Raw genomic sequence first — 19,688 nt, 5'->3', positions numbered from 1 at the left:
TTTCTGTGTAAGTGCCCCAAGATCCTGGGCTTGCTCCGTTACAGAGCCACTGCGGAGCCCAACGCTATAATGGAAACGTGAGTCTATAATGGAAACGTGGGTCGGGAGACCCATTACAGACCAGGAGAGGTCATGTGACTCACCAGGGACACAGCTGGTTTGTGGCAGGCCCAGATTAGAACCTCGGGTGTCCATCCTCGACTCCCAGAAAACTCTCGTATTTCTTAAAATAACAGAACATAACGAACTGGGCCACACAATCCACTGTGCCCCAGAATTCGTTTCTATAAAATGAAAGCGAATAGACTCATCAAGGCAGAGTCCTGGCCATTCCTCCCCACTGGTTACATTAGATCAGCAGGCCAACTGATTGATATATTTTCTTCAGATGTCAGTTGGGGCTTGTGGTTTCTCTTTCTTTTCAAATCTGTTAAAGCCAGAGTATAAAAACTATCTAATTTACTGTTCTTTAAAATGACAAGCATCACAAAGTACCATGACCTTGGCAGTGTCTTGTTCACAAGGGGCATCATTTATGAACACATTCTGCAGAAACTTTATAGTGGAAAAATCACTTTCCAGTCTTCATCAATGGACTGTCCCTGAACTTGGGGTGAGGGCACGTGCAATTTAAATCATCAGCCATCCCCAGGGCTGGGGGAGAGGAGAGTGAAGAAAGTCAAAAGTTAGTGGTATCATTTGTGTAAAGAAGTCACAGTTCAGGAGTTCCTGTCGTGGCACAGTGGAAACGAATCTGACTAGGAACCATGAGGTTGCAGGTTCAATCCCTGGTTCTGCTCAGCGGGATAAAGATCTGGCATGGCCTTGAGCTATGGTGTAGGTGGCAGACGCGGCTCGGATCCTGAGTTGCTGTAGCTCTGATTGGACCCCTAGCCTGGGAACCTCCATATGCCGCAGGTGTGGCCCTAAAAAGAAAAAAAAATAAAGGTCACAGTTTACAAGGTCCTAACAGAGAAGGTTCCAATGCCTTCAACAAAAGGTTGTGTGCCTTGAAAATCATTTTATGGAGGTAGGTAGGCATGTTTTCATATATAAAGCCCTAGGCATTATACAGATATTTCCCTCTTTGTGGGGAGTTTTACTTTTCTCTCTAGTTAATTAATATCATAATTTCTAGTTTTGGAAACTGTGGAAGAATGATCTGTGTGCATGTGGCCTAACCCCTTGCTCAGATCACAGACGCACATTTTATTATTCATCTTGATTTGAACAAAAGGCGAGGTTTCCCGCCTTCTGCCCAGAAACCATCTTTGGGAAATTAATATTCAAGATGAACAATGAACTCATCTCACAGCCTGTGAACTTGCTGGTTGCCTGGAGGCCTGTGAATTCTTAGGATTATTTTTGACTTGGTAGCATGAATTGGGGGCTTAAATAGTCATAGAAGGCAAGTTTGAAAGTTTCAGAATTCTCTATCCAACTGTCCATTTGCAGGACCTCTTTAAGTTTTATATGTGTCTATTTTAACATCCTGAGATTAAGTCTTGTTTATCCTGAAGGTACACGAAAAAGCCAAGGCTAAATGTCAAGCCTTTTGCTGTAAATCACATTTCAAACTTATTAGTGGAGAAAAGACTGTTTGAAAAGGTGCTGTCTCATTAGAAAGCGATTATGGAATGCCCATTACATTTTTTGCCTTAAATAAAGAGTTAAACTTGAAGTACCTACTATATGATAAGTAAGCCTAAAAGGACAGCATTTAAAATTTCCAAGGATCTCTCCTTCCCCATAGTTAAAAAAAAAAAAAAGTGATTTTCCCCATATTTTTAAGGACTACTTGTGAGGGAGGTTTCTAAAAACAGTCTCAACTGCAGTTATTTTAAGTCATTTAGTACATCTCTGAAGAAGCTTATCTTGTCCTTTGAACCCACAACAGGAAATTCTTTTTTACTGAGAATGAAGTATGATAAATACTAGGCGCTATTATGCCAACTGACTGGACAAACAGAAAGAAGTATGAAAAGCCGCATGTGTTTCCAAGCTGCTTCATTTTCTATTTCATTTTATGTGACAAAGACTCTGTTTGTATCCAGAGTCGCCAATTTGATACAAGTGGATTTCCTTCCCATTTCTTAAGGGGAAGAGAACTTCTGGCAAATGATCTCAAAGTGTCTCAATATACCATCTATTCCTACCAACACTTACATTTGGAAAGGCACCATATCTGAAAAGGAAATTGATAAGCTACTCCCAACCTCTCCCAAAAAGATGCGTATGAGAAAGACTCCACCTGCTCTCCCATTGCAGGTGTCTGTCTTAATATTTACTATTGCCTTCCATTAGCCCCCAACCCTTTATATTACATGTATTAGCTAATATTTAAAATTAAGACTAAATAATAGCTCTCTACCTTTGGACAAAACTTAATTACATCCAATCTTGTAGCCCCATGAGAATCTAGCAAAGCACTTTACTGGGGAGTGGGGGCGGGGTGACCAACTTCAAAAAATGCTGAATGAATAACACAGCTCTTCTTCCCCCATCCTTTGGGTTTCTTTTCTCAATAGGAACCTAACATTAAATCTGCACAGAAAACCACCAACCTGAAAGAGCTGACCCTTCACTATCACTGTAGGACCAGCTTACCATTGCGAGTCAGGAAATAAAATAGGAAAGTCAAAGAAAATTGAAAGCTTCTCCCTCAAGTCCTCAAAAATGCCTTGCAAAATGGACAACAGCCAAGAAGTTCTTTAGCAAAGGATGAAAATGTGATCATAAGGATGCTGTGGCACCAGAGATAAAAACAGTCTCCCTTGGAATGTGCCCGAAATCATTAAAGAGTCTTACAGGTTTGTTGAAGAAATTATGGCCACCTGCTCTCCTATAGCCTCATATTTGGTATCAGGACTGATCCCCAAGAAGAGCAAAGAAGAGGAGAAAATATCCAGTGTGGAATGAAGACATTCAAACCCTAAACATAGGAAACCTGAGCTTGTCTGAACACTCAGCGCAGAACGGGTTTATAGACATATATGTTTTGAGGTTACATTTGGATTTAGGTGTATTTCAAAATTTACTGCCACAAGCCTGAAGACTATAGCGACCACAGCCGTGACTGACTTCAATTACTGAGTATAAACTGTAGTTGTCACTTCCTTTACAAATTTGGCTTTTTGTGACAGAGAAAATCAAAGGAGCCTTATTGCCAAGCAGTACCTCCTGATGTCACCAGATTTTGCAATTAAAAAGATGGTTATTTTATTCATGGAAATGCAGTCGTAAGACATTTTTAAAGTATGAGATACTAGCCCCAGTTAAAAAAAAAAAAAAACTTGCTGTTTTAGGAGAAAGATAGTAGAGCTAGACTTTAAGTACCAACCGCAAGCTTAGAGCAATCTTCCTAGTTAAGACAGGATTTAGAATGATTTGGTACAGAATGCGTTTTCAAATATAATCTTGGTTCTTCCATTCCATTCTGTTTAGAAGAAAATGAATTCTTTTAGAATGAAAAACAAATAAACCATACTTGGTGTCTTATACATCATACACCATTACATACAAGTGGTCAACAGTAAGTAAGGAGAAAACAACGAAAAGAGTTGCACGATTTTCCTGCTCCAGCATTTCAAGTATTTTATCCCAAGTCACACAGCAAAGCCAACCCGCTGTATTTCCAAAGGACCTAACTGGCGCCTTCAGAAATGCTTCTATGCGTTTTAAGGTGCAACCTCTTTTGAAGCCTTCATGCCTGTTTATCGTTTTGTTTGTCCTTCCTGTTTAACATGCAAATACATGACACAGCCTCCGTTCCTTCCATACGACCTAATTCAAAGCAGCATATGTTAAATCCACGCAGAATCATGTGAGCATTCAATCCGCAGACACACCATTACCCATTCAATGAGCTTCCAACACAGTTCTCTGCGTGCAATCAGACCAGCCGGGGATGCAAGCAAACCTCTTCCCCGACTCAAACCATCCAGAACTGCACGGAACCTGTTCCCTTTTAAGAAAGACGGGCCGTTTAAATACCCACTAGGATAATAACTGGCCACAATGCGGGAGTGAGCAAGCCGGTACTGCAGGCAACGGCGGGCACAGGCTCTCCCACAGGCTCAAGGAGGCTGGGCGCCCGAGCTTGCAGGCATTTATCTGTGCAGCCAAAACGCCCGGCACGTCCCCCTCCCTGATTTTACCTAATAGCTCTCAAACCCCATATTGAGAGGGCCTGCTGTGGCTCTTGCGGAGGTACAAAATGGTGGATGTGAGCTAATTTTTTCCTGCTTTCCCCATAACTTATCGCATCCATCACCGCCCGTCCTCCCGGGGAAGCACCCTGGCCGCTGCGCCCCAAGCACGCCCGCGGCCCCAGGGACATAAACGCGGTTACCGACCTGACGTCATGTAGCCCCGCGAAGCCTGGGGCGCGAAGGCCGCGGGGAAGCGCTTGTGCAGGCGGTAGTCCTTCTCGCTGCGGGACCTCATGCGGTCCGAGGCCCGATCCGAGAAATCCGAGCTAGGCCAGGCTCGCCGCAAGGTTGTGCTCCGGGTCTTCTTCATGGTGGGGAGGGCGACCCGCTGCCCCGATCCTCGGGGCCTCAGCGCCGGGGCGCAGCGCGCGGCTTCATCCGTCTACGGCGGGCACGACCCGGCCGGACTCGGCGCGCATTTTCCCAGCCCTTCCTCGTCGGCGTCTACACCGCCAGCGGCGGGTCCGGCCCTCCCCACGCCCCCACACCCCCCCACGGCGAAGGCTCCGATTTTACACACGTCCCACAATGCATTACACTTCATTTGCAATCCGCCCGGCTTATAGCTTCCAGATTCCTGGGGGGAAAGGCACGTTAGGAGGCTCCCCGGCCAGGAGGAGGCGGGGAGGGGGCGGGCGGGGTGGGGGCGCCGAGACTTGCAGCGTGAAAGCAATGGGAGCGCAGACAATGGCCCGATTCAGCGCAGGAGTGCTTAGCCAACTGTGAGCCACGGCACAAAAGACCCAAACAAATGAGGAAGCCGAGGCCTCCGGAGCTGACCCGGAGACCCTCTCTGCACTGGGCGGTTCAGAGCGAGGCGTGGGGATGACAGTGTCCAAGTCGTGTCCCCCTTGGCCTATCAGCCGCGCGGCCCGCAATCCCCGGCGCAGGCTGGCTCTGCCTCCCCTGCAGTCCTTGGGAGGCAGTCTTCATTACAGAGGCTCGGATGGGGGGCGCGTGTGCACGGGATCCGAGCAGGCTCTGCAGTCAGCAGCTGCGCCAGGCGGGCTCCTGCCGAATCCAGGAAGAGCCCGAGTTGTCCTCGCGACTGCAGCGCCTCTTCGATCTTCTTCCTTCCGAGGCTCGCGGTGCTGTGCGTGTGTGCGTGTATGTGTGTGTGCGCGCGCACCGACACGCATGTGCCCCCCCTACACATGCATGCTCCTACTTACTGGCCGCGGCGGTGACGGGAGCCATGGCTGCCAAGGATGCGGAGCCTGCCAATCGACACCCGCACGGTGGCACCGCTGCTCAGTCGCGAGCGCGCAGAGCGGCTATTGAAGGACAGGAAGCCGGAAAGCCGCCCAGCCTCATGCTAATCACCGAGCTGCCTTAAGTTAGAGCACGGATCCTGTCAGGCTTCTCATTTTCATGTAAAACAGCCCGCGGCGGCTCTGGGACCTTGGCTGGTGCCCCAGTCCGGAGTCGGCGCTTGAATATTTACATATTTTTAGGATGGCGCCTCCCCTTCGCAGAAGGGGATAGAAATGGTCGGTGGGAACAAGACGATCTGCGGTGCCCTGTCTCGCCCACCTGCGCCAACCCCGAAGTCATTTAGAGACGGGGAGGGGGTGCCACCCAGAGCTCCTCGGACAGCCGCAAACCCCCTGGCCACCTGGTCCACGCCGCCTGGAGAACGCGGTGGGGACGACTCTGGCTCTTCTTCTCTCTCTCTCGAGTCCCCTGTGTCAGTCACTACCAGCCTGACGACCTGCGTTCAGGTCCACGGCCCCTTTACACCGCTCGGCTCTGCACAGCTGTTTCTGGTCCAACGACCAATCGCTAAAGGACAACAATGCGCGCTGCGCGGGAGGAATGGAGGGGGCGATGCGCCGCCCCGGCCGAGCCGCGGGGCCCGGGATGCGGGGCCCGGACGCGGAGGTTACGCCGAGTTAAAGGCGCGCTGCCACACTGCGGCGAACCCCGACTACGCTGCGCTGCGGCCGTTTTTTTCAGCAAGGCTTATTTCCCCATGCAGGTTTCCAAAAATGCTTGGATGTTGTCATCAACAAAAATAAGCTCGGTTTTTCTTACTTGCGCTTTTTTCCTTGTGTGACGATGCAACATTCGAAATCATATTTTCTGCTGTTTTTCATGTCAGCAGGTGCCAAGGTGCAGAGACAAGGTTATGAAATCTTCATGAAGCTATGATTTTGGTAGGTGGATGCCACAAACCTCCCCCCCCCAAAAAAAACCCCACATTGGGTTCTAAATGGTTAAGACTCAGTAGTTTTAGCACAATTCGGTGCTATTCCAAGGCTTTAATCCTTTGGGGCGGGGGCAGCAAGGTTCTTGGAGAACCACGCAGAGGGGGCGGGGTTTAAACCACAAAAATAGAATCTAGAACTTTCATTCAGTATCTCAAGGCTGCCGTCTGTAACCTGGGGCCAATGGAACCTTGGGATATGGCGTAAATAAACAAATAAAAATCACTAAGCATCATATATAACTTATGTTTACACTAGTCAAGATTTATTACTAACTGTATACCAATTAGCAAATGTTCAGTGACATTTCTTAAAAGTTAGAAAAGAATAATCCCCCAAAAGGCACGTTTTGCTAAAATGTCTTCCCTACTGTAAGAGGATTGCTAGTAACAGAAAGACTCCAGCTATAGAAGAGCAAATGTGTAAAGAACCATAAAGGTAATAAAAAATAACTGTATTAATGAATGCATGAGATACTGACATTTAGATATCTCAATCCAATTCAACAATTACTCAGTATCTCCCATGAGCCAAAAGTGGTAATATGAATGATTATAATAGTTATGACTGAAGGCTAATGGGGAATGCTGTGGCAACTGTGATACTTATTCATTCAACAAATGATTATTGACTGTCTGGTATATGCTGTGATGGGTGCTGGGCAAACAGAACACCACACATGGCCCCATATAACTTATGGTCTAGGTAGTGAGCAATTAAAGGCACAGATTGTGTTAAGGTCTACAAAGAAGAATTATCTCTATGAAAAAAGGCCAGTTAATCTGAGACCTGCAGGAAGTGGCGTATCCAAGATGATGATGTTTCAGAAAGTGGGAACAGTATGTGCAAAGGCCCTGAGGTAGGAAAGAATCATGGCTTCTGCAAGAAGTGAAAGAAGGCCAGTGTAGCTGGAATTGGTGCATGAGAGGAAAACGTGTGATGAGGTCATGGAGGAAGCCAAGAGCCAGATCATGCAAGGACTTGCAGGCTACATTAAGGGTTTTGTATTCTATTGTATTATGTGAACCACTGAAGGGCTTGAGGCAAAGAAGCAATGATAATTTTAGAGTTTCAATATACAAAGGGCTTAAAAGAGGGAATCTGTTCAGGGGGAGGGGTCTGCCAGGAATTTTCTGGAGAGTAAGTTCCAATTGCACTTGATTTAAAACTGAAAAAATATTCATTGTTCATATGAAGAAATGGAAATGGGTTGATGGATATTTTGGAAAGAGAGCTCTAGCTCCACTCAGCTGGCCTCTGAATGCCGGCCTTTAAAAGAGTGATATTAGCTGGTGTCTACCTCAACAGAATGTTCTTGGAGCCAAAGCCAGATAGCCAGACACAGAAGAATCAGGTAGTAAATAAACTGGGTTAGTTAGCTGAATCAAATCAGATACTAATGTAGGAGAGGTTGGGGCAGTTAAGTAATTTACACATCCAAATTAAATGGCAACCTCAAAAGAAGTTATGAAGGTAAGACGTGAATCTAGCAAACAACACATTGTGAAACCAATCCTATGTGAGGAAAGTAGAGGTGGAATCCCCTGTTATTATAGCCACTGTTAAAATCAGACGCAGTGTGTCCATCTGTCCTGTGGCAAGATTCACTCTGGTCACATGCAACCCCAAGTTCTAGCTTCAAACCTCTCAGCCGACTTGAGACAATCAGGTGTTGGGGTTCTGAACTGTTCATCAGAGAAGCTCAGTAATAGAATCCCAGTTGTCAATGCTAGGAAAGTTTATAATTAAATAGAGAAATGATACAGCAAATCACTTTCATAGTATTCATATTCTGAAAAATCAGCCTTAAGAATAAATTGTAATAAATTGTAATAATAGATTAGAGACACTAATTAGACACACATTTGCTTTGTGATTCTAATCCAAATGTATACAGTTGGCCTTTGAACAACCGCGCTAACAGGAGTATAATTTAAAGTAGCCTTCTCATCCATAGTACACTGCATTCAACCAGGACAGACCACGTAGTACTATAGTATTTATTATTGAAAACTACCCACATGTAAGTAGAACCAGACAGTAAAACCTCTGTTGTTCAAAGATCAACTATAACTGCCTTTAGACTTGCAATTTTAAGGTGAAAGGCAGAAGAATTTTGACTTCGACATGATCCACATTTAAAACTTTGGTTTATTAATCATAATGGAAAAGAATATATGTATAATATATATAAAAAAAACTGAACCACGTTGTTGTACAGTACAAATTACCACAACACTGTAAATCAACTATAGCTCAATAAATTTAAAATAAAAATAAATAAAACTTTGGTTTATTAGATTTAAAAGAGTTGAATGAATTTAAGAGTTATAAGCATGTAAACTCCATGAAGGCAAGGGATAGTTTCTGTTTTATTCATTGTAGTTCATCGTTCTGCTTTGTTCATAGCTGCATTTCCAGTGGAGAGCACCAACTGGCACAGGCGTGATGACAAATGAAGCCTGGGTAAGTACTCTGAATCACTTGGTTTGAAGTCTTCCATAACTGTACTTCTGAATGGAGCTAATTATTGAGTAGAGGAACTTTTGCCTTCAATTTGAATTGATCATATGTTTTTTAAAGGCCTCCTAAGAGTCATTAGTTTTTATTTTATTATTTTTTAAATATCAAATTTACAGACAGAATACCTTGAATCTAAAATTGAGGTGATTTGCTGTCCACGGAAAGATCCCCTTTGGTATGGCAAGAGAGCTAAGTATGCAGAAAGGAAATAGGTGTTTACGTATTTCTGTATGTCTGTGACATATTCATGGAACTTTGTGAGTAAAATATTTGTTAAATGAAAATCAAAATTCTGTGTCTGATAGTCATCTTTCTGCTTCTTCCAGAAATATAACTTGAAAGATATATTAATAGTTTAATTTGACCAAAGTGCTTAGTCAAAAAATATATATACAGATAACACACCTCAAAGTCAGGCAGTTACCAGGTTATAAAGCTAAATGGAATCTGGAAAAGAGCATGTTGCAGGAGGACGAATGCTTTTTCAGAGGCCTGAGGTGGAAAATTTGGGGGCATTTCTTATGTGACACACATCTACATTCATATATTCATATGTATTCATATGTATGTTGTGTGGCCTGGGATATTTTGGCATCCAAAGGCAGCTCACCATGTATTTGGTGGATATGTTTTGTTCTCCTTTGCCCGAGCTCCAAACTGCTAGTTACAACTTTATCAGAAAGCTTGAGCATCCATTACCTTTCTGAGAAAATGCCCTCTTCCTGTGTGGACTCACGGTGTGGTTGCCTGAGTGGTGGTCACACCACTGGCGTTTAGGTTTGCAGCTCCCGATAAATAATGTGCTCTGGGAAACGCTTGTTCTGAGATAGGTTAACAAATGTGACTTGAAAACCGGGTCCCACTGTAAGTTCAGACGATGTGCTAAAGTTACAACAGGCTTGCTGGACCTTGCTGAGCCTTTCATGTGCAAACGCACCTTGTAAATCTATTTAAAAAAAAAAAAAAAAAGGCTCCTCAAGCTCTAATTATAGGAACACTTGTGTTTTCAACCACAGGTGATGATTGAAACACCCTCGACAGTGATAAATCCATGGGGTAAAGTATGTTTAGGAGAAGTCTTAAGAATAATGAGATGGTGTAAATACTGTTCCTTCCATCCCTATCAAAATCTAAGCTGAAATGCTCTGTCTCTCTACTTAGTACATGGTCACCTATCACCCGCTCCCAAAAGGAGTAATAGCATTCTACTTCCAAAGGTAGCAATGTTTGGGGATGGACAAACTCACCAAGGAAAAGTAACACAAAGAGGGGCCTGAGTCTTCTGGAAATTTGTGGCTGGAGTAGGTTGGCAGGATCTTGATAACCATATCCAGACCAGACTAATCGCAGTCAGAGTAATAGAGGGCAGTGAAGTGTGGTGGTTCTAAGGAGAGGGCACTCCTGTCTTTGCTGCCTGAGAAAAGTTAACCTTTGAGTCATTTTTTTCCAATGGATGGTAATAATCTCTCTCTTAAAGTGAGGGTTTGAGGTAAATATATAAATGTACCAGCTCACTGCTGACAAGCAGAAGGCATCAAGAAAAAACTAGCCGATTTTATTATTACTCTTGATCACTAAGGGGGAAAGCATTTTTAAAAAACCTGAATTCTCTCTAGATGCTCCTGTTTACCTATGAATCCTGCTTTGCATCAAGTGACAAAACAAACTGAATCCCAGTGGGGGCCAGAGATGCTACCAGCAAGTAACACCATGGTACTGAGTTACATAAATGAAATACAGAGCATCCACACACTGGCTTTAGAAAAGAGACAGAAGAAAATACCCAGGCACAGCTAGCATGTACCCAAGAGTGCAACATTCAGTGGCGCCCAGCACGCCCTGCTCAAAATGGAGAAGTGACTGAGATCAAGAGCAGAAGACCAGGGAAGGTGGACAACACCTGCACCCGGCAGCAAATGGAAAAAGCAAATGCGAGGAAATTCTGACACATGCTCCAACATGGATGGACCCCAAAGACATTAGGCTAAATCAGCTAGACGCAAAAGAACAAATATTGTACGATGCCTCTTAGATGTGGTGCTTAGAGTCATCCAATTCGTAGAGACAGACAGTCCAATCGTGGTTGTCAGGACCTGGGGGAGGGGGAAGAGGAGTCAGCGATTCCCAGGCATGATGTTTCAGTTTGGGAGGATGACAAAGTTCTGTAGGTAGATGGTAGTGACGGTCACACAACGACATAAATGTTAAGGCCACTGAACTGTGCGAAAATAATGCAAATATTAAAACTGAAAAAGTAAAAGGAATCGAGCCCAAGAGGCAAAGGCACGGTCAGGAAGTGGCTTTGTGGGGATGGCAAGGAGGGCAAGCCGTTGTGAACAGGTCCACTTACCCGTGCCCGTGGAGTGTACACACCCTCTCCTTTTTTACCTTTGAAAACAAAGACTGGTATCAGGTAGACCGAGAATAGAAAACAAGCTCAAAAGTAAACTAGCAGGGTCAAGTTCCACCCAAGTATTATGGGAAAATGATTCCTTCAAGGGTGCATTTGAATTTGTCAAGATTTAGAGAAATTTTTTAAAGGTTTTTTTTTTAAGTTAATAGGCACCAACGTTTTTCGCTCTTTAAAATGTGTATCAACAAACACTCCATTTCTACCAGTTGGAATAAGGAACCTGAGCAAAGACACAGTGGTCAGAAGTGCAAGAAGGAAGCCCTAAGTAGTCTTGTTTGTCTGAAAAGCAAGGAAACGTAGGGGATTCTCAAGCGACTAGGCTGGAAAGGCATTTGGGACAGTTGGGAGGCTTAGGATTTGAGGCCAGTTAGTCTGTGCCTAAATCAAAAGGAAAGGGGGCCGCTGAAAACTGAGCAAAGGAGAGATGTAACCAGGTATGACTTACAAATTTAATCCAGTGGGAACTGGCTGTGCACTTGAGGGAACTTTCTGAGGGGACAGGAATGTTCTTAAAACTGAATCGCGGTGATGGCTATGCAATTGCATAAATTCATAAAAACGTACAGAACACTTAAAAATAGATGGATTTTTGTGGCATACAATTATACTTCAATGATAACCTCAATGATACTGTTTAAAAAATGAACTCAGCCACAAAGTGGAGGATAACCTGGAAAACTTAAAGACCTCAGCTAGAAAACCAGAGAGGAAGGGACAGCCATCATGCAATTGAGAGGGTGCAAGTCAGAATTTGATTCTAGCAGAAAGAATGGAGGAAAGTGAACAGGGAATGTTGCCAGCTTTGAACCTGTGACCTGCACAGGTGACCTCATGAGAGGAGGGGGAGTGGAGGGCAGACGAAGGAGAGAGGGTCACAGAACATCCCGAGCTTGTGCACCGTGTTCCACACATAGAAACAGGGAAGTCATTACAATTCTGGATCCACCCCTTGCTTGAGCTTTGAAGTCCTGCGTAGTTATGCGACTGATTTTGGTTCTTATTGCCCTACTTTTCAATATTAGATAATTCCTAAATATTAGACATACACACACTTTTCTTCTTGCGAATATAACTATCTCTCCATTACCAAATCTGTTGACAACTTCAGTCCTTATCTGGCTTCTTGCTTGGCACTATTGCCTACTCTCTCCTCTTAAAATGTTCCCCTCTTTTGTCTTACGTTTTTTATGGGGGGGGGTGCACCTTCGGCATATGGAAGTTCCCAGGCTAGAGGTCGAATCAGAGCTGCAACTTCCGACCTATGCCAAAGTCACAGCAACTCTGGATCCAAGCTGCATCTGTGATCTACACCACAGCTCATGGCAACACTGGATCCTTTAACCCACTGGGCAAGGCCAAGGACTGAACCCGCATCCGCATGGATACTAGTCGGAGCCACAATGGGAATCCCTCCTTTGTCTTTTCTGTTGTTCCTCTCCACCAGCCCTCCTCCTAGCTCTCAATTCCACCTCTGCCCATTAAACCCTGGTGTTCTCTGGATTTCTGCCCCATTCACCCCTCTTCACCTTCAGTCTCACTAGCTGAGCTCAACAACATCGACTGCTCTGTTTTAACCCCAGTAAATGGATGATTTCCCAAAACTCTCACCATCAGACCTTTCTCCTGCTCATCAAATCTTTATTTCCTACTGTCAAGTAAGTATCTTACTTGGATGCTCCATGGACAATCAAATCCAAGCCGCTCAGTGCACACAGGAACCATCTCTATCCCCGTTCTCCCAACCTCTGGCTTCTGGGAATATATGTCTAGACACAGCGAATGGCATTCCCTTGTCCTCTGGAAAACTCGCATTCTTCCTCAAGACTCACACTGCAGTCAGCACTCTGACAAACTTTCCATCTTCTCCCTCTCTTGGCCCACCCGCCCTCCTCCTGCAGAGGGGAAAGCCCTGGCCCCGTCTGCACAGCCGTGGCTGCACCTCCTTTAGGGTGCTCACAACATCATCACAGAAGGTGATACTATGCAGAGATGTCCCCTACCACCCTGGCTTTCAGGCTTTTTGAGACCAAGGACGGTTTTGTTCATTGAACAAATGTTCACTGAGCCCTTGCTATGTGCTCGTAATGGCTATAAATTCTGCGATTCAAAGTTTAAGTGCAAAATAACAGCCCCAAGATCAAAATCATCTGTGATTGAAGAGTCTGCATGCTCAAGGGAGGAGACAGCAATAAAGAAATTAGTAAATGAAACAGAATATGAAATAATGATGAGTGTAGTGAAGGAAAATAACGCAGGGGAGGAAGACTAAGATGCAGGTTTGCGATTTAAGATGGGGTATCTTTTGAAGCCTTGTGCCTTTCAAAAGGTAGGTCCTCGATAAACAGGTGCCAAGATGTGCTGACTTTTGTGCAATGTTGTGTTCCTAGCAGAAACCCAACAAATGCCCATGGATTTATAAAGTGGATTCAGGGTTGTTAAAGAATATTATACCTACTCCGTTTCCCTCAGATCCACTACTAGCTAAGGAATAATAATAATAATAATGGCTTATGTTTGCATAGGACCTTACAGTTTATTAAGCCTCATTAGGTCTGAGGTCAGCAAAGCAGGAGTTGTCACCATAATCAGAGATGAAAAAAACGGAAGGCTCAAAGGCAGAGTGATTTGCCTAAAGTCATACAGAGGCTAAAGAATCAGAACCCTTCTCCTGAGTTTTCCAGTCCAGGATTTTTTCTGCCCCATCCCGCTGCTTCTGAAATGATGGATGTGGATAGTTTCTGGATTGAGGGTTATTTGTTAATTGCTTTTGGGCAATTCTGAAGGAAGTTCACAGACACCTTTATATTGCTACAATAGCCCCCAGATTTCTAAGTTATTAATAAGTTTTTATGAATATATGTGCACGTAAAAGAGAAGACAAATTTCTTCAGATGACTCAAATGACTCCCTGGGCTGGTTCATACAGATGGTGCGTGAGATTTAGAAGTAAATCCACACGCTTCCTTCAGACTAATCAATCTTGAAAGTTTTCTTTCCTCAATTCTGTTTGCAGGTCACCACAGACCTGCTTCCCAAGCCAGTGAAAAACCACACTATACCACAGATGGATTTTACAGGATGGATCTTTTTTCCAACATGTGGCTTCCCGTAATTTAGAGAAACATTATATATGAACAATTAAAATCATATATGAAGAAAGAAGCAAAGGTCCAAGAGTTTCCTGTTCTATCAAATTACAGTAATTTTTTTAAAGGCCCAAGATATTTAAATTCCTGACTCTATTTAAGAATAACTACTTTAACTCCCAGCAAATGGTAGGACTTTTCTGTGACATCATTTAATAATTACTAATGACACTTTAATATACACAGAGGTGATTTTTTAAATAATTTCTGCTAAGTCCATTTGAAAGATTTTTTTAACTTTCCTTCAATATTTCAAAATTTAAGTAGTAATTAGGTTTATGGGTAATAATCTTTAATCTTCCTATTATTGTCCATTTGATATTTTAAAGGTGCTGTGACACTTCTATTTTAAACACAGTTAGCTATAACCTAACAACTTTTTGTAGTAGCTTTGATTAGTTACCATGTTATTTATTATTCAACTAAGACTTTTTTTTTTTTTTTGGTCTTTTTAGGGCTGCACCTGAGGCATATAGAGGTTCCCAGGTTAGGGGTCGAATCGGACCTGCAGCTGCCTGCCTACACCACAGCCACAGCAACTTGGGATCTGAGCCGCATCTGTGACCTACACCACAGCTCACAGCAACGCCCAATCCTTAACCCATTGAGCAAAGCCTGGGATTGAACCTGAAACCTCATGGTTCCTAGTCATGTTAGTAAATGCTGAGCTACAACAGGAACTCCAACTAGGACATTTTTTAAAGTAAAAAGGATGCTATTAATTACACTAGCACAAAATGCTTAACCAGTACCGTCTTGGCCAAATGAGCAACAGATGGTCACTTACTTTTAGTGAAAGAAAGCTAGTCAAAAAGCTTAAGATCTGTTTTATAAAAGGAACAAATAAATCTAAGTGGGGAGACAAGAAAAATCACCAGTGAGATCAGTTATTTTAAAATGTAAAACAGTAGTATGAGGGAGGGGGTCTCTATCTGCTCTTCTCTCTCCTCTGCCTCAAGGGGTGGAGACTCGAAGATCTTAGGCAAAAGTTTAATTATTGGCAAGTCATATATTGCATTGGTTCTGCTATGACCCCATTTACCCAAACCAAAAACCAGCTCAGGTAGTTGCATGCAATGGCAAATGTTTCCTGCAAGGAAAACACACAATACAGCAGAACCTCTGTTACCCAGACTCTTCCCCCCTTGTTTTCCCAGGTCCCATGTAGAGAATGAGGGGCTTTTTTCTTAAAAGGCCAGTGATGGCTCCCTCCACTGGAAAACTGACCCATTTAAAATTTTTTTTTATATTGCCCCACCGGAGGCATATGGAAGTTCCCGGGCCAGGGATTGAATCTGAGCCACAGCTTCGACCTGTGCTGAAGCTGATGCAACACTGGATCCTTTAACCCACTACACCTGGCCAGGGACTGAACCTGAGCCACCCGAGCCACTACAGTTGGATTCTAAACCCACTGGCCACAGCAGGAACTCCCATTTTAATTTTTTAAAAACAAAACCACATCAATTTATTTTGCTTTCTGCAATTCAGTTATATCTAAATATTCTGCGACCAAATGGAGTCCCTTGCCCAGAAGCAGGGAATGAAAGTGAGATGCTGAAGACACACAAAGGTGGGTACTGAAGATCCAAGTTCCAGCTGGAGATGTCAAGTTCAAACCACCAAGCTGAGCACGCTGGCAGCAGGGGGAAGGGACACGTGCCAAGTCCTGACATTTTGCATGTGGAATGGGCTTTGGAATACAAACTAGACTAGATATGAGCATCCAATGTGTGTGGACACATCTCTGTGCCAGTCAAGAAACCGTGACCTGTCTATCCTCTTTGCTTCTCAGAAGGAGGGAAATATTCTAGAAATGGGAAAAGGCCAAATGCAAAGAAACAGCTACAAGAAAGAAACAGAAGGCAATAAAGGAAAAAGGTGAAACCAAGGATGTGATGGAGACACAGTTTTGCAACACAGTTTTCTTCCAAAATTTCAGTGGGAGGCTGATTTCCAGAGAAATATCTGATCTGGCTTCCTGGCTTCAGACACTGTACGTTTCAACATCTCCACCTTCTCAGACATAAACCTTCTACAGCTTCTCCAGTACCAGGACACATTTTTAGACCTGAATTATTTAAGATTCAGACCTAAGGAAATCCACCCACCTTTGGTACTGACAAAGAAATGCATTCGTGGAGCCATGCACCAATACGCTAGTGAAGAGGTGGGCACTCCAAGTGGGATAGTTTAAATTTAGATCCTGTCACAACTGAAATATAAAACTGGCTTAGATGAGAGGCCGCATATGTCCTAAGTATGCATCAATTATGAGGACTTCCGTTTGGCTTTTATGTGTCATGACAGACTAATATAATCAGCGCCACAACCTCAGCAACAAAAACATCACAGCTTACAAGAAAGGCATTTTATGCACTTGTCAGTATTCTCAAATGACCAAGTTCAAGAGCTCCAGCACTGCAACTGGAGCAAAAGGTTCCTCTCAGCTGTGCACAGCCACAGGAGGCCAGGAAGGGGTTCATGGGCAAAGGACAAGAGAAAGAAGAGGAGGGGCCTGGAGCCTTCTTGGAGGGATGAAGTTTTCTTCACCTTCAGATTTTTGCTCAGGTAAGGCTTTCTCTGCCAGGATTCTGCTAAGGTGGATAGCTTAGGCATTCCATGTGAAGCCTCTGGAAGACATCTGTCAGTGCCTGAAACCCGGCACCCCCACTTCCCAGCTGGGCAACCTCAGACACGTCCTATTAACGCCTCTAGTCCTTGCTCTTCCTCTGCAACACGGGGAAAACAAAGGTGCCAATTTAATGGGGTTGTTCCGAGGATTAAATGAAATACGTGCCTGGCAATTAGTTCGTGCTCAGTAAACATTAATTCAATCCATTTTAATTAACACCCTATCCCGAGTCCAGGGCCAAAAACTCCGACAACTCCTGACTGCCAAGTCAGGTGCTGCATCCCTGGAAAGCTCAGAAGGTTCTTCATCATACCACGTTAAATCGTTGAAATAATTTTATTCTCTCTTTTTGGGGGGAGGAGAGGAGAGCCACCCGGAGGCACATGGAGTTCCTGGGCCAGGGATCAGATCCGAGCTAAAGCTGTGACCTAAGCTGTAGCTGTGGCAACACCAGATCCCTAACCCACTGTGCCAGGCTGAGGATTGAACCCGCGTTTCAGCTCTCCCTAGACCCCACTGATCCCGTTGCAATTCAAGAAGCATTCTTTTTTTGCCCATAATTTTGGCCTAACTTTATTCATTTATTCACAGTTTGATGCCATTAAGTCAGGTCACATATCCCTAAACCAAGACCACTTCACCAAATTGAACTCTAAATTATCATCCCCCCAACCCCACCCCGAAGAATGAGCAGGTAGGCACATTGGATGACTTGAAGTTCATCTCAGTGTTGGGGAAAAAAAAGTCATAAAATATTAAGAAACATAACCCCAAAATAATCAATAAGCATTCTTGAACTTCAAAAAAATCTAAAATAAATTACTTCTCCATAGTCTCCCAAACAACTCAAAGACCCTAGAAGGGTTCAACTCAGTGCAAATACATTGACTTCCAGGTAATTTTTGTCCAATATTTTGTTTCCTTTCCTTTCTTCCATCTTCCCTTCTTTCTCCCTCCTCCTGCTTCTTTTCCCTCCCTCCCTCTCCCTTTTCCTTTTACCTTTAAATGGTCAAACCTTGTTGCAATTTACCCTGTACACCAGCTTCCTTGCTCAGCATGAATAGGCCAGTTCCCCTGGCTCTGACTTGCTAGCTTAATGGTACTGAAACTGAAGAGCCAAGAAATGCTACGAAATCTTTCACCTGGAAATTGATAGTGTTTCTTTTTTTTTTAATCCCGGGGCTTTTCAGGATATGTGGTCTGCTATATTGTTGGAAATGGAATCAAACAGCTATTTTTTGTGGTCTCTAAATAGGAAGAATTTCTTCATAATTATAAAATCTGCTTTTTTCACACACATACATGCACAAAGAATAGAGAATATTAAAAGAAACAAACACACACACTCATGAAACAAGAGTTCCCAGCCATCCTTTAGCCCTTTCAAAATCAGTTTTGTCTAATAGGATGATGGTCCCTGCTCTCCCCCTTCCTCCCTCCCTCCCTCCCTCATCAGGGGGGTTATGGCCACTCAGAGACCTGCAGTGAGCGCCACTCCTAAGAGGCAGCATGGGAAGTTCAGGGGGTGGGATGAGAGTGATGGAAGGCACACCAAGCCAGTCACAGGGTTCTTAAGCTCATGCCCTGCTTCCACTACTCACTTCCTCTGGCATCTTGAGCAAGCATCCCATAGCTTCTCTGAGCCTGTATCATTTTACCCATCAACCTCAGTGAGGTTCTGAAGAAGATCAGAGCCCTCAGGGAGAATACCAAGTATGGAGAAAGAACACCGGGGTGGAAGTTCCATGCCAGCCTTTAATGATTCCCAACAGTCAAGTCACCAAACCTCTATGAATCTCAGTATCTTCATTTAGGAAAAGCAGGGATTGCATTCCACAGCTGCCATGTCCCTTTCCTGACTCAAACACTGTGACGTGTTATTATAATGAGATAACAAATATGGGTAGACAGTGACGTCAATGTAAAGCCCTATATCTCACTTTTATATAGAAGAGGTGATTAGGACCAGAGTAATAATAAATACATGGTAGGTCATCATTCTCTTTCTTTGTGACTTTAAGATGATAATAAAGCAAGTCATGGTAAAATTTTCCTTTGGAACAAAAGGAATAGTACAAAGAAATTCTTCGGAACTCATAATTGTAAGTTTGACACTCTTGGTTATGCCAGATCAACACTAAACAGAATTTGAAGTCAGACCAGAGCTTAGGTCATGGCTCAGCTTCTTAGAGCCTCTGTTGACCCTGGACAAATTATTTAACCTCTATAAGCCTCAGTTTTCTTATCTTTAACACGAGAACAGTAAAGATACACAGGGGTTCAAATAAGTTTTAAATAAGATAATACACGTAAACCTCTTGGCTCAGTCTTTGCCCAGAAAGTCTCTGCCATCAAAGCTGAGCGAATGGGGTAAAACTTAGTAGCCAAGAATTTCCAGTAAGTATTTATTTGATATACTTAAAGTCTTACTGGGGGGGAGAAAAGCTTGTTATTTCCCCAAAAGTAAAGAAAAGTACAAGCAGCAGCCCAGCTCAACTTTGGTGTCTACAAAGGCAAAAAAAAAAAAAAAAAAAAAAAAATTTCAGTCTGGGG

General features: G+C 43.7%; 1 protein-coding gene across 8 annotated transcripts in view; it reads right to left on the bottom strand.

The window, feature by feature from the left end:
- Positions 1-19,688, bottom strand: part of STOX2 (storkhead box 2) — a 217,359-nt gene that overhangs the window by 105,540 nt on the left and 92,131 nt on the right. For 2 of the 8 annotated variants that reach the window (XM_021075617.1, XM_001925419.5), the window contains exon 1: positions 4,356-7,616. The exons of 5 other annotated variants lie outside the window; for them this stretch is intronic. In XM_021075617.1, the coding sequence (XP_020931276.1) occupies positions 4,356-4,521 (166 nt within the window). In that variant the 5' untranslated portion in view covers positions 4,522-7,616. Of the gene's footprint in view, positions 1-4,355; positions 7,617-19,688 lie in introns of those variants that run through there. One more of the 8 variants, XM_005671698.3, reaches the window with a different exon arrangement.

The sequence above is a fragment of the Sus scrofa genome, chromosome 15 (assembly GCF_000003025.6).
Source record: "Sus scrofa isolate TJ Tabasco breed Duroc chromosome 15, Sscrofa11.1, whole genome shotgun sequence".
NCBI lineage: Eukaryota > Metazoa > Chordata > Mammalia > Artiodactyla > Suidae > Sus > Sus scrofa.
The sequence above is the reverse complement of the archived record's forward strand: the minus strand, read 5'-3'. Positions and strand labels throughout refer to the sequence as shown.